The following is a 22,211-nucleotide window of genomic DNA, read 5'->3' on the forward strand; positions in this document are numbered from 1 at the left end:
GAGAGAGAGAGTCAATTAGCATTTGTTCCTGCTTCTCACTCTGCCTACTGCTGGCATTGGGCCACTAGAAGGTTGCCTAGGATGGAATATAGCACTTAGGCTGAAAAGGGTTCCCCAACCCTGGTGTAAAGCAAACTATTTGCTTGCTCATCTATGGTGAGTCAGAAACTCCATTTAGGAAATGAGGCTTGGGAAGCATTGCAAAAGTGGCTTTTTTCATTTTGGCCCAAATGATACATGCTGGCCATTGTTAGCCACTAGGGATTGCCTTGAACAGCTGTTTTCCAAAGTTGACCTTGACCTTGCAGCAGACCAGAAACTTGTTATTATTTCTGCAGAAGGGTCCCTGTCCCTGGTATCCTAGAGCCACCCAGTCAGCATGGAAAGGGACCTTTTTTAGCCACTGAGAAGAAGTTTTCTGGCCCTTAGTGCTGATTAGAGCTGATCAGCTTGGAAACTGAGTCTTCTGCCTTCTTCCACTTCTTTGCGTGCTTCCAGTTCTTTCAGTGTATGAGGCTTTACCGAATGAACCTCATCATAGCTTCCTCTCCTTGCAGAAGTCTTCACTGATGTCCATTATAAATACCCCTTTAGACTGTGAGTGTTTGGACTTCTCTGAGGAGCTGATGGAGGAAAAGATGCCGAAAGCACCTGTAAAATGTATTTTTTATCTTTAGGCACATGAAATATATATGCGGCCGCGTCTGGGTGTGTGAATGTTCACCGGCCTACAAAGAGAATACATTTGATCTGCCTGCACTTTTCCTGCCAGGCTGGGGAGGCTCTGAGCGGGGGGCACGCTCTGTTTGTGTGTGAGAGAGAGGCTTGGAAGGTGCAGGGCAAAAAGTTGTTAAAAACAAAAATCTTCGTTTTGTATGTATCCCTTTTTAAAAAATAAAATAAAAAAAGCAAGAGAGAAGGCATTGCAGTTCACACCTTGCTTCCTGCCAACTGGAAGGAAGATGCCTCCCTTTTATAGTCAGGACAAATAAAACCCTTCATGCAGTGCATAGTTAAACTATGGAACTCACTCCCACAGGAGGCAGTGATGGCCACCAACTTGGAAGGCTTTAAAAGAGGATTAGACAAGTTCGTAGGAGTAGAGGGCTTTTTAATAAAACAGCATCAGTCAATTCCAACAAAACCTGTACATGGTTACATGCTTACTTCAGTCGCATCTAAAAAGAAATCTTGAGTAGGTACTCTTAATCCAATAACTGAATCATTGAATGTAAGCATGAATGGCTGGAGGTTTTACATTTAATGTCACGTCTGTTTACTTAGTTGATATACAGGGACCACACCTTATCAGAGTGATCGTATTTATTTTGACCTCTGCCAACCCTCCTGTTTTGTATTAGGTGCTCAGAAACAGCTGAATCCCAAAAGTTTCCTTGCCACGCCATCAGAGATGGTCCTTTGGAGTCTTTGCTATATCTAAACAGGCATCTATCCTAACTTACGGGTCACAGCAGGATATGAATGCAGGGTCCGGCTACAGCAGGGGTGGGGAGACTCAGGTCCAGGGGCCAAGCCACACTCCTTACTGGACCTGCATCAAGTGTTTTTGCCTGGCTGTGTCTTGTGATGTGACCTAGTTCCCTGATAGTGCCTCTTCAGTCTACCTAGATTAAGGACAGGTGGGCGAGTGTGTGCAGAAAGGTAAATTCTGTAGAAATTTACCTACTGTAGAAAGGTAAATTCTACATTTGTTGCTCTCCCCACTTTTGCATCTGGCCTGGCCCCACCACTAGCATGTGGCCCTCAGAAGGTTGCCCAGAAGGAAAAGTGGTCCCCAGGCCATAGCTGGTTTCCCATTCCTGAACTGCAGCTTCCCTGACATATGATTTTAAATTGGGGATGGGGAACCGAGGCTCCTCCCAGGCTGAGGTTGGCCCACAGCTGCCACCATCTTGGACCACTGGCCAGGACTCCCCACAACATCTGAAGTTGCCTTTATACTGAGTCAGACCATGGGTCCATCCCATTCAGTGTTGTCTGCATTGACTGGCAGCATCTCTCCAGGATTTCAGACAAGGAGTCTCTCCCAGCCCTACCTGGAGATTTGCCAAGGATTGAACCCCGGACCTTCTGTATGCAAAGCAGTTGCTCTCCCATTGCTTTGTGGCTTCTCTCCCCCTTAGGATATATAAAGCTGCCTTATAGTGAGTCAGACCCTTGGTCCATCTTGTTCAGTGTTGGATACATGAGCTGCCAGCGCCTCTGGGGTTTCTGGCTGTGTCTTCTAGCCCTAGCTGGCAATGCCATTGGGGATTGTACCTGGACCCCTTCTGCATGCGAAGTAGGTGCTCTACCACTGAGCTATGGCGCTCCCTGAACTAAGCTTCTAGTCCTCATGTTTATGAATTAAAGGCTGATTTAAAGCTGCCTTATATACCGAGTCAGAACCCAACTGAACATCTAGTTCGGTATTGTCTATGTGGACCGGCAGCAATCATTCAGGGTTTCAGAGATGCTGGGGGTTGAACTTGGGACATTCTACTCGCAAAGCAAATACTCTGCCACAAAGCTGTGGCCCTTCCCCTAAACTACTGGTTCCTGGTCCCTATTGTAGAGGTTCAAACTGTAATGTGAATACTTGGTGCTTGTGTTTATTTTTCCTGCAGTGTTAAGTGCAGCTCTAGTCAGTATTTCTTTTGGTGTGCACCTATGACGTGTCAAGCATACACCTGGAAGTTTGAGGTCAAGTGCGAATGCAGCAAAAGTGGGTGGAGTTTTTTGGGGGGGGTTACAGGTGTGGTCATTGGCTACAACTCTACCCTATATCCAGGGTGGCAGGTAGTACTTTCTGTGTGTCTGTGTCCTACGTATTTTCCCTTTTCAGCTCTGAGTCAGTTTTTAATTTTAGATTTTTCTTCCTTTCCCCAGACCAGCCACCCTGGAAGGCAGAAATCAAAACATGCCCATTAGAGTGCAGTTTTTAAAAATAAAATCGCTCCCTGGGGGGGGAATGAGAAGATGTATAAAGAGAATGGTGGAACTGTGTGTTGGCGGGGGATTGATGCTAGTGGCGTGGGTTTCTTCTTTTAATGTGTTGTATCTCCCCCCCCCCCTGCACTATTTCCTTCTTTTTTCTTTTTTTCCTGTTTGTTTGTCTCCTCTGACCCCCAAACTTGCTTCTCTACCTGCTTGTACATAGGGGTTTGTGTGTGTGTGTGTGTGTGTGTGTGTGTGTGTGTGTGTGTGTGTGTGTATACACCCTTGATGAAATTGTTTTTTTAAATAGATATATATATATAAACAAGTCTTCCTTCCTTCTTTTTTTGGAAAAAGAAGAGATGCCTCATTCTGAAACCTAAAAGATAGGAAGATTTTTTGGGGGGGGGAGGGAGAGGAATGGTGTGGAAGGAGAGAGAAAGAGAGAATGAGGAGTCCTTTGTAATATATTGCCATATTATCACTAAATCCCCAGACAGTTGTGGCATAGAAGCAAGTCACCTGTCACTTAAGTTTGAGGTCTCTTTAATTTTCTCCTGGAATTCGCGCCGGGCTGTCTTTAATTTGAGGCCTTTATTGGAATTCGGGAACCTTTCCTGCCTTCCCTGGTGCTCAGATCTATTCTGAGCTCAGATACAGAATGTATACAATAACCATCAGAGGGATTTGGAGAGGGCTGAAGCGCTGTTTATTTAACACTCTGGAGGGATTTTCGGGGTTTATGCCGTCCTCGCTGCCCGCTTTCAATAACGCTTTTGACAACCGTTCTGCCCTTCTCATTAATTTTAAACAGTTAAAACACCGGGAGGGGGGTGAGAGGGGAGGGGGGAAAGTTTTTCATTATTAAAGTGCTTTACTTTTTAATAACAGAGGATTCTGTCCACCGGGGGAAAGGGCAACTCGCTTAATTTCACATTCATATTAAAAAGATGGCAGGAGGGTGACACTCTCTCGCCACCCAGGAGGCTTAAGGAAAGAAAAAAGGTGGATCGGGGTGGTGTGGGCGACGAGCGAGGGGGGAGCAGGGGGAGAGAAGGAAAGGAAGTTTTTTGGTGTTTCACAACAGCTGAGACTTGACTTGCTTTAAAAATAATAATTGTATGTCGCTCGCCCACCAGAATGCACAAGGAAGTATATAAATGGACATATATTCATATATATAGATAAAAGAACATTGGGTTTCAACCGGCCCTACTCAAAGTAGACCCATTGAAATAGATATGCATGACTTTTTGTAAACGCTAGTGTGGTGCGTTGCAGGTAGAGTTTTGGACTAGGACCTGGGTTCGGATCACCAATTGGCCATGAAGCTCACGCTGCCGGCCTTGGATCACTGTCCCTGCCCTTTGGCCCATAACCTGTCTATCTCTTGTGGGGGTTAAATGAGGTTTGGGGAGAACCAGGTACATCACCTTAAGGTCCTTGGAGGGCAGAAATGGTGAGATATGTATCCACCAAACAAGCAAACCACATTGTGGTTTTGTTGCCATCAGGAGGTCTGGAAATCCTACGAAATAAACAATAATGTAGGCTCGTTATTTTCAGTGGGTCTGCTCTGAGTGGAACTTAGCTGGAGATAACCCATTGTGTGTATGCAGATAAAGAACAACAGTAACACCGCTTCAATAGTAAAAACATGTTGTTGTGTTTTTTTTTTAAAAAAGTCAGGACTAACACATCATAAATTTAAACTGCCGTTAAAAAGTTTGCTGGAAAGAGCACCATCAACAGGTCACATGCAAGAAGGGGTAGATTATCTGAACCAAGGATGGGAAGGTTGTGGCCCTCTAGTAGTTGTTGGACTATGAATCCCATCATCCCTGACCGTTGACCATACTGGCTAGGGCTGATGAGAGTTGGAGTCCAGTACCTGTAGGGAAGTAGGAAAGAAAGCTGGTCCATTAGGGCAAATGAGGCATTGCCACGCCAACCTCAGACTTCTCTCAACCAGCCCCTACCTGCTTGCCTGCCTTCTTACTTCAAGTGCTGGTGGTAGCCCTGCCTGTCAGCTTCTTCCTCCTTAGCCTCAGTGCGGCCCCTTGTAGAATTCAGCAAGGAGGGGAGGATAGGGCTGGCTCTGCTTGTCATTGCCTCTGGTTCCTTCTACTGTTGGGCTTTCTGCTCTGCCACTTCCAATAGGCACCAGCTGCCACAGGTTAGTCACCACTAATTTTAACAGGGTAGATAATACCACATATGGGGCGCTGCCCAAGAGGAGGTCCCCTTTGTGCATTTTTTTCTGCTCATGAACTGTCTCATTCTGTTTTAATTACACACACACAAACACACAGCAACATATATAACACTTCCACCCCTTTAACTCCATATTTTGGTATATACTGTATTGCTAAACTTTTTCTCATTGCTAAACAATGTAACCAAGTACCCTTAGTTGTTTGAAATCTGAATTGGTTTTCAGCATTGCATTGTAAACAAAGTAAACTCCACACAGAAATTGCCCATTTAAAAGCACACTCCTTGAGCCGTTGCCACAGAATGTGCTTTTTTTTTTTTTGAATATATGGAATTGGAAGTGTCTGAGAGTGTAAAGAGTTTTCCACTTTTGGTGAGAACAGCCAGCAACATGGATTTAGTTGGCACAGTTAATGCTGTCTCCTCACAAACGATGGTTTGCAAATCCAGATCTAGGCTCGGAAATATGCACTCCCTCCTGAGTAGAAATTTATGCTTAGTGCAGGCAAAATGCAGCCAAGAATCATGTACTTCAAAGTCCTCCTGATAAATCAGTAGGATTTGGGTTGTGGTGTAGTGGTTAAGAGCGGTAGTCCCGTAATCTGGTGAACTGAGTTCGCGTCTTCGCTCCTCCACAAGTAGCTGCTGGGTGACTTTGGGCTAGTCACACTTCTCTGAAGTCTCTCAGCCCCACTCACCTCACAGAGTGTTTGTTGTGGGGGAGGAAGGGAAAGGAGAATGTGAGCCGCTTTGAGACTCCTTCGGGTAGTGAAAAGCGGGATATCAAATCCAAACTCTTCTTCTTCTTCTTCTTCTTCTTCTTCTTCTTCTTCTTCTTCTTCTTCTTCTTCTTCTATACCAGTTTACATGGAAATAAGCCCCACTAAACTCAGTGGGACTTACTTTTGGAGTCACGTACATCGGAATCTGCCTTATATGGCATCAGAAAATTGGTCCATCTAGCTCAGTATTGTCTACACTTACCAGTAGCAGCTCTCCAGGGTTTCAGGCAGGGGGCATTTCCATCCCTACCTTGAAATGCTGGGAGTGAACCTGGAACTGTGCATGCAAAGCACAATGTTCTACCACCAAGCTACGACCTTTGAACTGTTAAGCCCCTACTTGGCCATTCCCCATTGCACTCAATGTGAACTGTTAAAAGTGTTCACCTTTGGTTGAAGCGTACCTTCCTACAGGAGTAGCCCACTGTCTTTTGCTCAACTTCAACCCCCTTCGTCCCCTGGCCATTGGCCATGCCATCTGCTGGGGCTCCTGGGAGATGGAGTCCAAAAACATCTGGAGGGCACCGTATTGTCTGTCACTCCCCAAGTATATTGTGAGTGACACACACTTCTGTCTATCATGAGGGACCATGGAGAGAGAGCACCTCTGAGGGTGAAGTCAAACTGCTGGAGAATCACAGCACCTGCTGTGGCTGCAGAGGCCGGTAGCTCATAATTGCTGCCTCACACACTATTTCTGCAGCTGTAGCAGTACTGAAGTGACTCTCTGGGGCGCCAGCCTGGGCAGTGTGTATAGAGGTCCTGGGCTGTCCAGATGACAATAACCCCCTCTCAGCCTCACTGATGTGGTCCAAAGGAAATCGGAGCAATACATCTTGCACCAGTTTAGCTTCAGGAGTTGCCAGAAAGAGGCATACAAGGCACCCTCCAACCGTCTTAGGGACTCAACTCCAGATTTATGTAGGGTTTGCTCCTTAGCCTTTCCTTCTCCTGAAGATGTCCCACAGGGCTGTGGGTACAGATTGTTCCTTAGGGTTTAATCTCAAAGTCTGAATGAGTGTAGTTGCAAGGCAGCAGAGGTTTAGGAACAGAGTTTTCCTTCTCCAAAAACACTAGCATTTTATTAAATGCTTATGTAAGAAAACCATTCGGACAAAATGGAAGCTGCTTAACATTTACCAATAGATTGCAAAACCCTTAGCTAAGTCTTCCTTGCACTTGTTTACATAGGGATGTATAAGAGCAAGAGAAGAGCCTACTGGATCAGGCCAGTGGCTGACCGGGTGCCTGTCAAAAACCCAAAAACCCTCCTCCGGTTTCCAGCAACTGGCATCCAGAAGCATACTGCCACCAATGGTGGAGGAAGAACATGTAAAGAGCCTTGCTAAACCACGCCAAAAGGGGTCCCATCCAGTCCAGCATCCTTTTCAAACAGTGGCCACACAGATGTGAGAAGCCTGGAAGCAGGACCTGAGCACAGTAGCACTCTCCCCTCCTGAGGGTTTCTAGCAACTGGTGTTCAAAAGCATTGCCACCTCCAACTGGAGGCAGAGCATGGCCACTGTGGCTAGAAGCCATTGATAGCCTTCTCCATAAATCTGTCCATCCTCTTCAAGCTGTCCAATCCACTAGGCCACTTCAGAGCAGACCCACTAAAATGAATGGCCATCACTAATTTAGGTGCTTTAATTTCAGCGAGTCTATTCTGAGCAAAACCTCAGTTGGCTATGTTCTTTCATTTCCTTTTCCTCTTTCTATTTCCGTAAGGTTTTTATTTTCCCGTTCCTCCTCTTAACAATACTGGCAGTTGCATGCCAAAAAATGGTGTTGTGGGGGGCGGCACAGGGGAGAGACACAGAGTTAACAGGGAATATGTTAACAATGGCATAAATGCTTATTTAGCAAAGGACTGGGGGGGGGGGAGCCTACCGTCTTTGGTAGATTGGCTTCAAAGATGCTGGCAGGTTGCTATGTTATGTAAAATTGCACCATCGTCACATAGATATGGTTAGGGATGCTGAAGGCCATGTAAGTTATTTTGGAAAGGTGGCAGGCGATCTGTGGGGGAAGGTTTGCTCCGGAAGAGGAGAAATACAGTGGTACCTCAACTTACAAATTTAATCCATTCCGAATGCACATTCGTAGGTCGAAAAATTCGTAAGTCGAAAAAAGCGATTTTCCCATAGGAATGCATTGGAAACGAAAAATTCGGAAAAATTCGTAAGTCGAGTAAACCACATCAAAAATTCGTAAGTCGAGTAAACCCCATCTAAAACCGCCAACGGATGTCCATTTGTAAGTCGAAAAATTCGTATGTCGAGTAATTCGTAAGTTGAGGTACCACTGTACGTTGGAAGATGTGTGTCTCGAAGGTTGTCAGTGCTGCCCCTAAAATGAGCTCAGGAGAATAGTGTAAGTGTGTGTGTGTGTGTGTGTGAGAGAGAGAGAGAGAGAGAGAGAGAGAGAGAGAGAGAGAAGGGGGGGTGATATTATTTTTAATTGACTCAGTTGGTATCCCACCCTTCCTCCTGAAGGAGCCCAGGGCAGCAAACGCATCAGTAATATATATATATATATATATATATATATATATATATATATATATATATATATATATATATATGTGCGCGCATTCTAAAAACAGTTAACAACAGTGATCGCATGATGCCAGGAGCAGTGTCTTTCAGCCACTGAATGTCTGGGTAATACAGGAATGCTTTTAGACTCCTCCTCCTTCTGATGGAGACAGGCACATCTTAACAGGGAGGGCATTCCACAAATAGGGAACAGCCACTGAGAAGGCCCTGACAAAGGTCACAACTAACCAAGCAGCCCCTAGTGGCGGCACCAGTAACATCATCTCGCCTGCCAGTCATACAGACCATGATGGCTCTTTTCTACCTCCATGGTGTTCCTCTGAATACCAGCTGCTGGAAATTGCAGGAGGGGAGAGTTGCTGTTGTACTCAGGCTGTGCTTGCGGGCTTCCCAGTAGGGCATCTGTTTGGCCACTATGAGAGCATGATGCTGGACTAGATTCACCATCGGCTGTATCCAGCAGGTTTTTATGATATTGAGGAAGGTGCTCTTTGTTTTAGACATTTCTGGTGTATGGTTGAATTTGGCTAGCTTCATTCACATCTCAGGAAAGGGAGGGGAGTTGCAACCCCAGAGAGCTTGGTGGCTGTCGGTGCAAACTCAAGGCTAAGACAGCACAGGCCCTGAATGTGGCCCTCTGGGTCCCTCTCTGGCCCTCAGGAGTCTCCCCAGGCCACCCCTCCCCTCCCTGGCCCCAAATATCTGAAAGACCACCTTCTTCCCTACTTTCGGGAGTTAAGATCAGCAGAGGGGGACCCTCTTTATTTGTCCCACCACCTTCTTCAACTTGGGGTGATAATGATAAAAATCGGTTGGAAAGGCAGCTAGCTCATAAAGGTTTTTTAATACTAAATAACTGGTCTGTTTTTCCCCTGGAAATCTGGTAACCTGGAAAGGGTGGCCTCTGCTTGGGGCATTTAATGTGTGACTTCCTTAATTGGCAAACACTTTTGGTACATTTGATCTGTTTTAATGCATGTTTCGTTTCAATGGTGTTTTTTACTGTGCTTTTTCCCCATCTCTGTCCCCATGACAGAGCGATTCATAAGCTGAATAAACAGAACTGAAGAACTGGGTATAAAATCTCTTTTGAAACTGCTTTAGTCTTTCTTCTTTCCCCAACCCCACTTTCTTTGTCTGCTATAGAAGTTCCACAGCGACGACCCCCAGGAAGTACGACGCAGAGCCACCATCTTGCAGACTGAATTCGAGAATTACGTCCACTCTAATGCAGAAACTGTTCAGCGGGCCAAAAAAGGTTAGGAGTCTTTTTGTTTTTGAGAATCTTACAATGTAGTCCTTTTTTTAAGTTTTAGCAGGAGAGGGGGGGGGTGATGAAAAACTTTTTTTTTTACTATTGCATCATTGAGTGGTGTTTCTTAAAATATTATTATATTTTATATTCCGTCCGTCCTTCTGAAGGAGCCCAGGGCAGCAAGCAGGGTAACAGAACACAATTAAAACTCCCAAAAACTGTTTAAAAACAACCTTCTAAAACCAGCTAAAACCTTCTAATAGGTTTAGGTGAAATGCCATAGTGCTAACTCTGTCATAACCAAGCTCAGCTTCCAGCAGCCAACCCTATATAGGGCAAGGACCATAGTTCAATGGTAGAGCATCTGCTTTGGATGCAGAAGGTCTCAGCTGCCGTCCTCAGCATCTCCAGGTAGGGCTGAGAGAGCCTTATGTCTGAAATCCTGGAAAGCCACTTCCAGTCAGTGCAGAGAACACTGAGCTTGATGGACCAATGGTCTGACCCTGTGTAAGGCAGCTTCCTATGTTCCTAGATGTACACCCTCCCCTCCTCGCCACGAGAATGAATTCCACCCTCTTGCTTTAACCACAGTTAAGCTGAACACTGCAACTAAACTATGGTTAGTTGAAATCAGAAGCAAAATCATATTCTCCTGGGCATCTCGGAAACATCTTTCCATCATGCTAGACTATGGTTCAGCATGGGGGTAGCTGAACTTTTTGAGCCCAAGAGTGAATTTGCAAACATCACAGTCACAATTTGCAAACACAACAACCAATCACAAAAAGCAACATATTCTACTGGCCGCAAGAGAACACTGCTTTCGGGCCCATTTTCAGCAGGAGGAGGAGCCAGGAAGAAACCTTCTAAATTTTGAACCCAAGGCCACTCCCCCCCTTTTTTCCCTTTTTCTGCTCTGCTGTGGAACCATTGGCACACAACCAGTCCGGAATATTATTTCTCCCCTCACATCCCATTTTACGGACACAAGGAAGCAGTGACCCTCCAAATTCTGCAGTCTTCAGGATTTGTTTGGTGGGACTGGGCATAATTGACCGGCAGGCATCTTCTTGGCCGCGTTCTACACCATCAACAGTGGCACGAGATATCAAGGACAGGGGTGGGGGTGGGGAGAGGCTCTTGCATTACCAAACCCATATTGGTGCTCGCAGTTTATGCAGTTGAGGGCTCCATAAAAGCAGATGCGATGCTCTTCTCCCGTGCCAGAGCCCGAACCTTTATGCAGTGCTGGATGACTGCAGAGGGGGAGATACCAGCCCTGCATTTCCCATGAATATCTTAAACGCTTCCCTTTCTCTCTCCCTCGCCCTCTGTGTTTCCCCACTTTTACGCCCCGTGCAAAGGTGGCTCCTCCTCGCCCTTCCTCCACCGCCCCATCTTTCTTGCTGTCCGCATATGCAGTATTTCCAAACGCCGGCTGGCTTCCATAAACCTCCCTCCATTCTTCCTCCTCGGTTGAAGCCAAGAATGGTGAATAATTAACGCGGCAGCTGGCTCTCCTGTTTATGGCAGGAAATCAAACGGAAGCTATGCCAAATGCACAGTTCTCTCTCTCTCTTTCTTAACCTTCTCTCCCTCCCTCCCTCCCTCCCCCACAAACTCTTCGCTTCAATTTATGTTTTGACCTGGTCGATGTTGTTGGTAGCCAGCATTGCCTCACAGAACCCATTCCTAAAAGAGCGGCTACTTTTTAAAAATGTCTGGCTGTTCATCCTCACTCTGTTCTTTAGGAAGGGCCCATAGCTCAGTGGTTAGAGCCAGGATGGAAACCCTTCTTGCAGTCCGAGGGCCGTGTTTCCTCCTGTAGAACTGTTCGGGGGCTGTGTGGAGACTTGACCACCACCGTTTTCCTAACTCTCCCCCTTGTGGCTGTGGGAGATGCGGGTGGCGCTGTGGTCTAAACCACTGAGCCTCTTGGGCAGGCATCCCCAAACTTCGGCCCTCCAGATGTTTTGGACTACATTTCCCATCATCCCTGACCACTGGTCCTGTTAGCTAGGGATCATGGGAGTTGTAGGCCAAAACATCTGGAGGGCCACAATTTGGAGATGCTTGCTCTTGGGCTTGCCGATCAGAAGGTCGGCAGTTCGAATCCCCACGACAGGGTGAGCTCCCGTTGCTCTGTCCCAGCTCCTGCCAACCTAGCAGTTCAAAAGCACCCCAAAAAGTGCAAGTAGATAAATAGGTACCGCTCCGGTGGGAATGTAAATTGTGTTTCCGTGTGCTGCTCTGGTTTCAGTGTTCCGTTGCACCAGAAGCGGCTTAGTAATGCTGGCCACATGATCTGGAAAAACTGTCTACGGAAAAGCACCGGCTCCCTCGGCCTGTAAAGCGAGATGAGCGCCACAACCCCAGAGTCGTCTGCGACTGGACTTAACTGTCAGGGTCCTTTTTAGAGCATCTGCTTTGCCCACAGAAGGCCCCAGAGTTCAATCACCAGCATCTCCAGATGGTTGAGAACTCTTGTCTGAAATCCTGGGGTGCTGCTGCCGGTCAGTGTAGACAGTGCTGAGCTAGATGGACCAGTGGCCTGACTATGAAGGACCTTCCTACATTCCTGTTTGAAGCACCATGGCTTCATTGCAGAGCACCTGCTTTGCATGCAGAAGGCCCTGGTTTCAATCCAGGTAGGGCTGGGAGAAACCTTCTGTTTGAGAGTTGCTGGAGAGCTGCTGCCGGTCAGTGTAGACAACACTGAGCTGTATGAACCAATGGGCTGACTCCATATAAGGCACTGGGGATTGTGGGGGCGGATTTAAAATGGCAGGCATTTGCTGGTTCAAGGGGGTTGTTTGTTGGTGCTCTGCAAAGGCCCCAAGGGGAAGAGTTGTGGAAGAGACACAGGATTTAGCTTTATGATGATCTCTTGCTTTGTTGTTGTTATTGTAAAGAAAGGAAGTTTCTAGCCCTGAGAAGCACATAGAGAGGCATGGCAGAATAGCGTTTTTGGTGGCTGTGGACCCTCAGTGCCCTTTCCTTTCCTACCATGACTAGTAAAGCCAGAGTGAGTCATGCAGAATGCAAGCGATTTCTGCAAATCTGCCTAATTTATACAGTCGTTAGAAACTGTGACTGGCATGGAATCTGGATCACCTACGTGTGGAGTTTTCGTCTCATTGTGGAATGCATGCAGACTCCTGCAGAATGTGGACTCTGATTTTGGTAGTTGTTACCACGCAGTACAGTGGTGGAGCACCTGCTTTGCGTGCAGAAGATCCCATGTTCAATCTACAGCGGCATCCCCAGGTGGGATTGTGAGAGAATTGTTTGTAGGCAAGTCCACTAATTTCAGTGGCTCTATGCTAAGTAAAACCATGCTGGCTAAACTAGGTCTCAAACCCTTGGTGATTTAGGGACTTTGCCTGCATGTGAGGACAGACTCTGGTGGATTGAACAGACTAACAGTGGGTCCAACAGTGGGTAAATGAGGTGGTTTCTGCACATGGTGTAATTGAGGGGCAGGTGGGGCTTGTCAACCTTAGAAGATAGCCCATCTAGGAGAAGGAATACTCTGATCCTAAACCTCCAGTGCCTTGCAGCTAAACTCATTCATGAAAAAGGCTTTGGGAGTAGACCCCGAGGAAAAATCCATACTCATTGCCTTGTGGGCTGTCTTCGGGAGAAGGGAAGGCTAAGGAGTAAACCCTACACAGATTTGGAGTGGAGTCCCTAAGGTGGTTGGATGGTGTCCTGTACGCCTCCTTCCGGCAACTCTTGCGGCCAAGCTGGGACCACATGTATTGGTCTGCTTTCCTTTGGACACATCAGCAAGATCTTGGCATCTTAGGACCTCCAAGGCTTGTGCCCCAGAGAGGACACTTTGGTGCTGCTAATGCAACAAAAATAATGCACCAGGCAGCAGTTATGAGTTACCAGTCTCTGCAGCCATAGCAGGTGCTGTGATTCTCCAGTGGTTTGACTTCGCCCCCACAGGTGCACTCCATTGTCTTTCAAGACAGACGGATGCCAACAAGTGAAAAGGAGGAGGAGGAGGAGGAGGAACCTGAAAATCTGAAACAGATTGATTATACTAGTTTTAGCATGGATTGGGAATGCGCATAATCAACAAACGTACTCCAAACCTTGATGACAAATTGACAATTTCCACTGCTTTTCATACATTTGATTTTTACGTGCCCAAAGATAATAAGCAAAGTTATGCATTATAGCTTTATTCCAGATCCCACAGAACCAATCTGACAGAGGTGAAGTTACTTTGAATTGCATATAACCAAGTTCCACTGAGAGTGGCCCTATTAAAGTTCATGGACCTAAGTGAATCATGCCCATTAGTTTCAATGGGGCTACTCTGAGTTGGACTAACATTGGATAAGTTGCAATTCAGCAACTTCTCTTTCCAGTCTATTTCTGAAATTCCTTTGTGAACTTATTACCAAACTTAAAACCATGGAGAGACCTGGTCTAAATAGAGACATTGGATTCTTATCTCATTATACATGAGAAAGCTATTTTTAGCCATCTCACCCCTTGCTTTCTCCTGTAAGACCAATTGCAGTCGTTAACAGTCGTCAACAGGTTTACCTCAACTATCAGCCAATCACCCATTCCCACCACCCTTCTGAGTCATACCCCTCCCCACCCTCTCACTATATATAAGGGCCTGGTGACTTCTGTTCCAGTGTATCTGAAGAAGTGTGCATGCACACGAAGAACAAACTTAGTTGGTCTCTAAGGTGCTACTGGAAGGAATTTTTTATATTTTTTATTTTGTTTCGACTACGGCAGACCAACACGGCTACCTACCTGTAACTGTTCCTAAAGGAGGTTTGCCAGCTGTGTAGCTTCCTTGCTATTCAACTACCTCTATTGGTAGTTACCACATAGCTCATGTGCACTAGGAACTGTGCATTCATTATTGTAAATCCCCCTTCCAGCTGAGATCAGACAGCCCAGCCCCCAGCCCCCAGCCCCCGGCCGCCTCTTTGCTGAACTTCAGACATTTAATGTAGACCTTTCTATTCAGAGTTGTGTTGTACCTTTTTTATGGGGGTGGGGATTACCTATGAACTTGGGTTGCTTTTTAAACGTCATATTAATCTGATTGATTAATTGTTTTATTGATTGGTCTGTAAGCCTCTTGTTACCATCTACGGTCAGGCTGTTGAGTAGGGAAGTCAGTGGTACTGAACCTGCCGGCTCTTTTTTCATAGTCCTCTGCCTCTGCTTTTTTATATAAGGTTTTTAGATAAAGATTTTCCTGATGTTTCCTGTATTGTGGTCATTTGCCTTGAGCTCAGGAGGGGAAAACACAGGTGTGTTTCCAGTTTTTTTTTCCCTCCCTGCCCAATATGGACTAGGAACTTGCTTTGTGTGGTGGAACAGGAAAGAAGCAGAGATATGTAGGCCAGCCCAGAGCATTTCTGTGCTTTGAACTGAGCAACTCCTGTCCATGTGGCTTTTGAACCACCTGTATGATGAAGTTGGGCCTGAAGTCGTGACTGAACATTTTAAAATATCAAACATTACCTTTAGAAAGGTTGGCAACTCACCCCCCCACCCCACCCCCGCCAGTAATTTCCCCTCTCTTTCTTCCTGTATTCCCCCTCCCCTGCCAGACGGGTCTCTAAAAAATTGATGATGTGAAATGAGAAGAAGGGGTTGCAACGCTCTCTCCTTCGTTACTCCCTCATTGATTGGGAAATGGTGTTCGCTTTGCTTGGCAAACAGAGCTTTGATGGATTCCCAGAGTCCTTCCAGGAACTGATCTCGCTAAAATGACATTTTTATTACTGTTCGTAAACCCCAATCTCCTGCCACCCCTGAGAGATTAGGCTTAAGCTGTGGGCAAACGTGCTGGTCTACTGACTCAGTGAGGAAGGGCAAAAGAGACTGGTGGGGGGAGCAGTGTTAGGTTTCGATGCAGTTAAGGGACTGGGGTGGTCTGGGGTGGAGAGGCAGGGGTCTAAGATGAGGGTAGGGAGAGAAAGTGGGGAGGGGTCCTGAGCTGCATCGCTGGAATTTATTTGAAAACCAGAAATGTGAGAATTCTGGAGTGAGAATTGGAGGGGAGCGAGAACTGGGGGCTAACCCTGCAAAGCATGAAATCTTTAGTGGCCTCCTTTGCAAGTATACGTACCTACATAGTTTTATTTGTATGCCAGCTTTCCACCGTTCAAACCATGCTCAAGGCGTCTTACAGCATGAAAAGAATTCACAACATAGCAGAAGTAGTCATGAACAATAAATAAAACATTTTTTAAAAAAATACACAACCGGACTGAACAATTTCCACATAAATCCCAACAAGATCTAAAATAAAGATTTTTTTTTTAAACTCAACAGCAACAACCCCAAAAAACACCCCAGGCCAGGAATCTGTTAAGCAGCCTCAGCCTCTGGATCTTATCTGGAGTTGGGCTATACCCCCAGGCCAGGAGGAAAATGGTGTGCAAGTCTTCCAGGACTCACAGCCATGAGTTTAGAAGGGCTCAGTGGACATAGCTGTCCCTATGGTGGCCTGCAAGAGTCACACAAGGCATTTGTTTGGTTTTTAAAAACTTTGTGCTGCTTTACAGCTGCTTTTTCTCCATCTTGAGGTCAACAGAGAGGGAGGGGCAAGCCTCAGAATGACACTGGAGACTGTAAGACAAGGGTTCCCGAACTATGTCCGTGAGCTTCACGGTGTGTGTCTGCGGATCTCTGGTTGAAGACACTAGGTGGACCTTCCATCACATTAAACATTCACATTGATTTTTCATTGCATTTTTATTTCTCCTTTTATTTCCTCTTGTTGTATTTTATCAAATCAGTTTGGAATTGTCTGGATTCTGTGGGATGCAAATCATAACACAGTAGAATTCAATACAGAAGAAACAAAAGGAGCAATAAGAATACGGTTGAAAACCATACAGGCTCTCTAGCAAGCCACTTTGCAATTGTTACAACGGGCAGAAAAATTATTAAGTCGCCTGCCAAGACCTTCAGCGATCTTCAAGTTGGGTGGGGTCAGTTTGGGAGCTACTGATACAAGGGGCTTTAATAAAAGTAGTGAGCTGCCCAGTACCTTACGACGGGAAAATGACAGGTGATAATTCGAGCATTACAAATAAATAATTCATGATACAGATTGTAGATAATATGCATAGGGCTAAATTTTACTCTTGAGTAGACCCATTTAAAATTAACACACCTTAAGTTTTTCATGTCTTTCGATTTCAGTGGGCCTACTCTGAGTAGGACTAACATGGGTGACAACCTGCTATCACGAATTATTTGAGACAGATCTCTCTCTCTCTCCTCTCTCTCTCTCTCTCTCTCTCTCTCTCTCACACACACACACACACACACATACGTGTATGAATACAGACAACTTCCCATATGTGCATGCTGTATTTGTGCGGGAACATGCACACATGCAATGCTAGGAATTCAGAAGTGGATCCTGGAAATGGGGAGCATCCTGGAGAGTACTCCTGACTTGCAAGGAGACCCTCCCCAGAACCTGGAGAGGACATTCTCTTCAAACTTTGGGGAGGGTCTCCTCATGAGCAGGATGCCTCCCGCCTAGTTGCTGGCCAGAGCCGTCTCATCCATAGAAGCCGGTGGCGCGGTGCGCCCCAGGGGCGCCCCCGCGAGCCCGCCGGCATACCGGGCTCCTCCTCCCCAACCCGCCCCCGCCCCCACGGGCAGGCGGGCACTCGCGCGCCGGCGGGCGGGCTGTAAGCCACCCGCCCTCGCCTCCCAGAGCCCCAGCTGGAGCGGCGCGGGGCTTTGCGCGACCTTCCAGCACTCCAGCTGGGGCTCTGGGAGGCCAGGGCGGCCGGCTCGCGCTCCCGCGCGCAGCCGCCCGCCCGCCCAATGCAGCGCGAGCTGCCCAGCAGCGCCGCGCCGTCCAGCTGCGCGCGGAGCGCGAGCCGGCCGCCCTCGCCTCCCATCCCGGAAGCGCTGGAAGGGCGCGCAGAGCCCCGCGCCGCTCCAGCGCCACGCCCCTCACCCCCCGCTCGCCCACCCCCCTCCCAAGGGGCGGCAAGCGCGGGAGGGAGGCGGCGGAGAGGCGGCATGGCGGGGGCGCCAGAGGGATAGCCGCGCCAGGGCGGCAGATCCCCTTAAGACGGCTCTGTTGCTGGCGTTCAGGGTAGCAAAGCAGCAGCCACTTCCTTGCACCTCAGCTATGCAAGCTCTGCTGCCCCTCCAGCTCGCACATGTGAGCTGGATGGACAGCAGAGTTTGCACAGCTGATGGGCAGGGAAGCTTCTGTAATAAAATTAGTCCCTAAGACATGCCAATCAGAAAAAAACCCAACATCAAATCACATTTTATGCACTTGTGGGTTTTTTTATAGCAATAAAAATGTGATCCTTTATGTGTCTACCCAGAAATAAGCCCCGTTGAGTTCAGAGGGACTCTTTCCTTGGTATGTTAGTGCAGAATTGCAGGTTCAGGTTCTGAAAACCGCCCATGTTTTAACTGCTGTTGTGATACACAAATGTTGCCCAGTGCAGGGGATTTATTTTGGTAATTTGATGGTATGTGACTGGCTTTCTGCATTTGCTTAGTGGACATTGCATCTTTGGCTTAATCTGTTTTGCAGGTGAACTTGAGCTCAAATGAAGAGTGCCCCAACAGGGAGATAATCTCACCTGAGAGGCAATGGCACTTAATCCCTTTTGCAAAGGGAAATTCCCAACGGCCACGTTCATTTTTCTTCCTCCCTTTTCCCTACAGCTCTGCAGTCTTTCATTCGGTCGTATGCAACCTACCCAGCCAGCCTCAAGCACATCTTCCACGTCAAGTCTCTCCATCTGGGCCATGTGGCAAAGAGCTTTGGGCTCCGGGATGCCCCTAAGAATCTCAGTGCCACCTCTGCCTTCCCAAAGCAAGCAAAGAGCCAGAAGCAGAAAAGGTAAAGGTTCAACTGTGCTTTCCAACTCAGCGTGTGGGTTTGACATAGGAATAATGGGAAACCGGTGGCCTTCAAGATTCCCATCAGCACTTGCAGCTAACATGACGAGCAGCCGGGGATAATGAAAGCTGAAATGCAGGAGCCTGTGGAGGGTCACAGGCTCCTCCTCCATTCCAGATTGCAGCAGCAGCATTGCCAAATGCATACAGCGAATGGAGGGATGCCTCTGTTTAGAAGAGACAACCCTCCAGGAAAAAGGGGGGGTACCTCTTCTTTGATTAGGGGTGGGGAACCTGTGGCCCCTCTAGATGTGGTTGGACTACCCCAAGTTTCAACTGTACCAGCCAGCATGGCCCAATGGCCAGGGGAGAATAGGAGCTTGGAGTTCAATAAACTCTAGAGATTCCCCAATTCTGCTTTAACCTGTAGAGCCATAGGGTGGCCTGGGCAATACCCTTCCCTGTTTCAGCTGTTCCTCCTCTAAATACAGCAATGTACATCTTCCCAAAGGAAGCCTTTCTGTGTTAACACTTGTTTTGTGTGCTTGCATACGGCGTGATTGGTGCATGAGCAGAAAGGACCCCACACTCATGCACACCTCGCTTCCGCCACCAGGAGGAGGTCTTTGCCAGAGTTAGGAGTGCAGGAAGCTGCCTCATACTGAGTCAGACCATTGGTCCATCTAGCTCTGTATTGTCTACCAGGGGTTGCCAAGTGTGGTGCTCTTCAGCAGTTTTGGATGGCAGCATCCATCGGCCCCCAGCCAAGATGTCCAGTGGTCCAGAGTGATGTGTCTGCCTCTGCCTGTCAATGTCATTGGGTCACCTCAGACTCTACCATTCAGTGGATAAAATCCTAAATAACTTGGGCCAAAAATATCTGAGGGACTGCCTCCTTCCATACAGACCCTCGGGTGCTGAAATTGGCAGAGGGGATGCTCTTGGTAGTTACACCACCACTCCTGTTGTGACGGGTGGCAGCTGAGGAGAGGGCCTTGCTTGTCTGTAACAGACCCTGTGGAACTCCCTCCACAAAGGGGTGAGTCTGGCTTCTTCACTCTACAGGCGAATGCTGAAGATGCATCTCTTTTCCCTGGGACACCTGAGATGTGCCTTTTCAGGGCCCTGCCATTCCTGTGACCGTAATCTGTTTTAAACTTTTGAATCCTGAATTTTAAAGTGTTGCAACCCGCCCTGGAACCTGCTCTTTGTCATCATCATCATCATCATTTTAGAGAGTGAGGAAATCCAGTCTCTCTGCACCTTTCTGAATCCTCCCCACTCTGCCACCACATTTATTCCCGAGCCATGAATCCTCTCCTCCTTTAGCATTCCTGTTTAGATAAGAGGCCCTATCAGATTGCTCTTTTTAAAAAAAAATCTTTTAAAAAGAACTGTTGGGTGTTCTTTTTAAGTGTGCTTTTCTTTTTCTAAATCATACTTTTTAATCCATGCATATATACTGCACTCTAAACCACCTTTGCTTTAATTCAAAGAAAACCATGGTAAGAAACAACACCCAAACTACTTTCTTCTTCTTCTTTTCCTTCACTTTCTTTCAATTTGTTCCCTTTCTCTTTCTTCGCCGTTTTGTTCTTGACCTTTTCTCCGAAGCCCGCCTTCCTTTTCACAAATATCTCTGTTGCTTTTCTCAGTTTTTCCTTTTATTTCTTTCCTTGGGTCCCTCTTTTTTTTGTATATACTCCGTTGCTGCAAAATTGTTTCCAAAAAAAACCCAACAACGCTCCAATCTGCGCAGTGTGTCGGCTGTGCAATTAAAGGCCCCCTTAATCCATGTCACGATTTGCTGGGGCCACTGACATCTTTAGCTCGGGCCATCCGAGAAGCAAAATTAAAGAAACGAAGTATGTTTTTTTGGGGGGAAGGGTGCAGGAGAATTGGGGGGGGGGGCCCACAGAGCAGTTGTTTGGAGGGGATTCAGGGTGGACCGCATTGTCCCTGCATTCCCCCCCCCCCCCGCGGACTGCTTCTGCTCACCCTCACCAGCAGATGGGCAGCAGGACAGGAATGCCCCAGTGAGCAGGGGATTTAACGGAGCTTTATTTAGCTAAGAATAGCCTGATTAGCTGATAAAGAGCATGTAAGATGGTATGGGGCAGGCTTTGATGTCTCCTTAGCCCAGCAGGGAACGGGGTGATGGCTGACACCAGCAGTCTCTCTGGATTACAGCAGGTGGTGACAATGTCTCCCTCTGTTCCTGAGATGTTGTTTCTCTGTTAAAGCTGCCCCCCTCCCACGCTTCCTTTCCAGAGGTGGCGTGTTCGGGGGCCCTTTCCATCCCTCCCAGTTGTGGGGCAGGGTGGGGAGAGACGAGAAAAGCTTGCATTGCCATTTCCACAAACTTAGCAGAGAGCAAAAACTGGACAGCCATCAGGAGAGTAGGGGGGTGATTAATGTTTCCAACCAACCCCTTTCCTGCTTCCCCCCCCCCCTTCCTAATCTAAAGAGAGCCAGTGGGTGGCATCTTGGAACAAAGAGACCCACCAAGTTCAGATCCCTATAACCAGTGCTATTTTTCTAGAAAGAGAGGTGCCGGAACTCTCCATGAATGCCTCGCTCGTTCTCTTAGAATGGCAATGGCGCCCACCTGAGAGGTGCCGGAACAGAGCTCCAGTGAGTTTCTAGCCGAAAAAAAAGCCATGCCTGTTATACTCCCCTGATCCGCCTAATCTACCTCACAGGGTGGCGGTGAAGATTAAAGGTGGAAGAAGCATCTCGGCATTCCTGAGCTCTTTGGACAAAGAGCAGGATAAAAATTAGGACTAAGGTTATTATGCCCCATCCCCCTCCTCCAAGCTGCTGTTTCGTCCCACTGGGAGAGACATTCATGGAAGTACTGTCATTCTCCCTACAGGAATACAGTAGTTTCACGAGGGGTGTGTGCTTTTGATCAGAGGTGTTTCCAGATTGATCTTTTTAGTGTTTTCACCAGGACTCAGTACATTTAAAAAAAAAAAAAAAAAAAACAGGTTAAAACATTAAAACCAGTGGGTCTAGTGGATTATGGGATTATATCCAGCCGTATTTTATTCAAAGTAGATCCACTGAAATTAATGTACATAAGATGGTCGTGCCAATCAATTTCAGCGAGTGTACTCTTGAGGAGGGCTTACGTTAGATCTATTCCTTTGCTTTGGGGGGTGAGGGTGCTGGGCTGCTTAAAAAGATATGCAGCATGATTTATATACCACGTAATCAACAAAACCCTCCAAGCAGTTTTAAGTAAAACAAAGCTTTTAATCCTGATGAATTTTTGCCTCTGACCCTTCATTGGAATGCACCCCCTGAAAGGTTGACTGGGTTTGAATACAGCCCTGACATTGCAGGTGGTTCCCCGCCCCTGACCTAAGGGGGTCCCCCCTTCCTACCTCATACATTTGAAGCACATCCAGTGTGCATTTAAGGCACATGATTTCCCCCAGAGGATCTTGGGAACTGTAGTTTAAGAATGCTGTGAATTGTACTCTGTGGTGGGACTATAATTCCCAGGATTCTTTGGGGAAAGCTATGCACTTTAAATATGTGATGTGGAACTGGTTGTGTCCCCTGTTATTATGGAAG

General features: G+C 47.1%; 1 protein-coding gene across 2 annotated transcripts in view; it reads left to right on the forward strand.

Moving 5' to 3' along the window:
• Nucleotides 1-22,211, forward strand: part of DDX31 (DEAD-box helicase 31) — a 65,970-nt gene that overhangs the window by 37,427 nt on the left and 6,332 nt on the right. For both annotated transcript variants that reach the window (XM_033137479.1, XM_033137480.1), the window contains exons 18-19: nt 9,638-9,749; nt 18,453-18,630. In XM_033137479.1, coding sequence (XP_032993370.1) covers nt 9,638-9,749; nt 18,453-18,630 — 290 coding nt within the window. The remainder of the gene's footprint in view (nt 1-9,637; nt 9,750-18,452; nt 18,631-22,211) is intronic.

This window comes from Lacerta agilis, chromosome Z, assembly GCF_009819535.1.
Source record: "Lacerta agilis isolate rLacAgi1 chromosome Z, rLacAgi1.pri, whole genome shotgun sequence".
NCBI lineage: Eukaryota > Metazoa > Chordata > Lepidosauria > Squamata > Lacertidae > Lacerta > Lacerta agilis.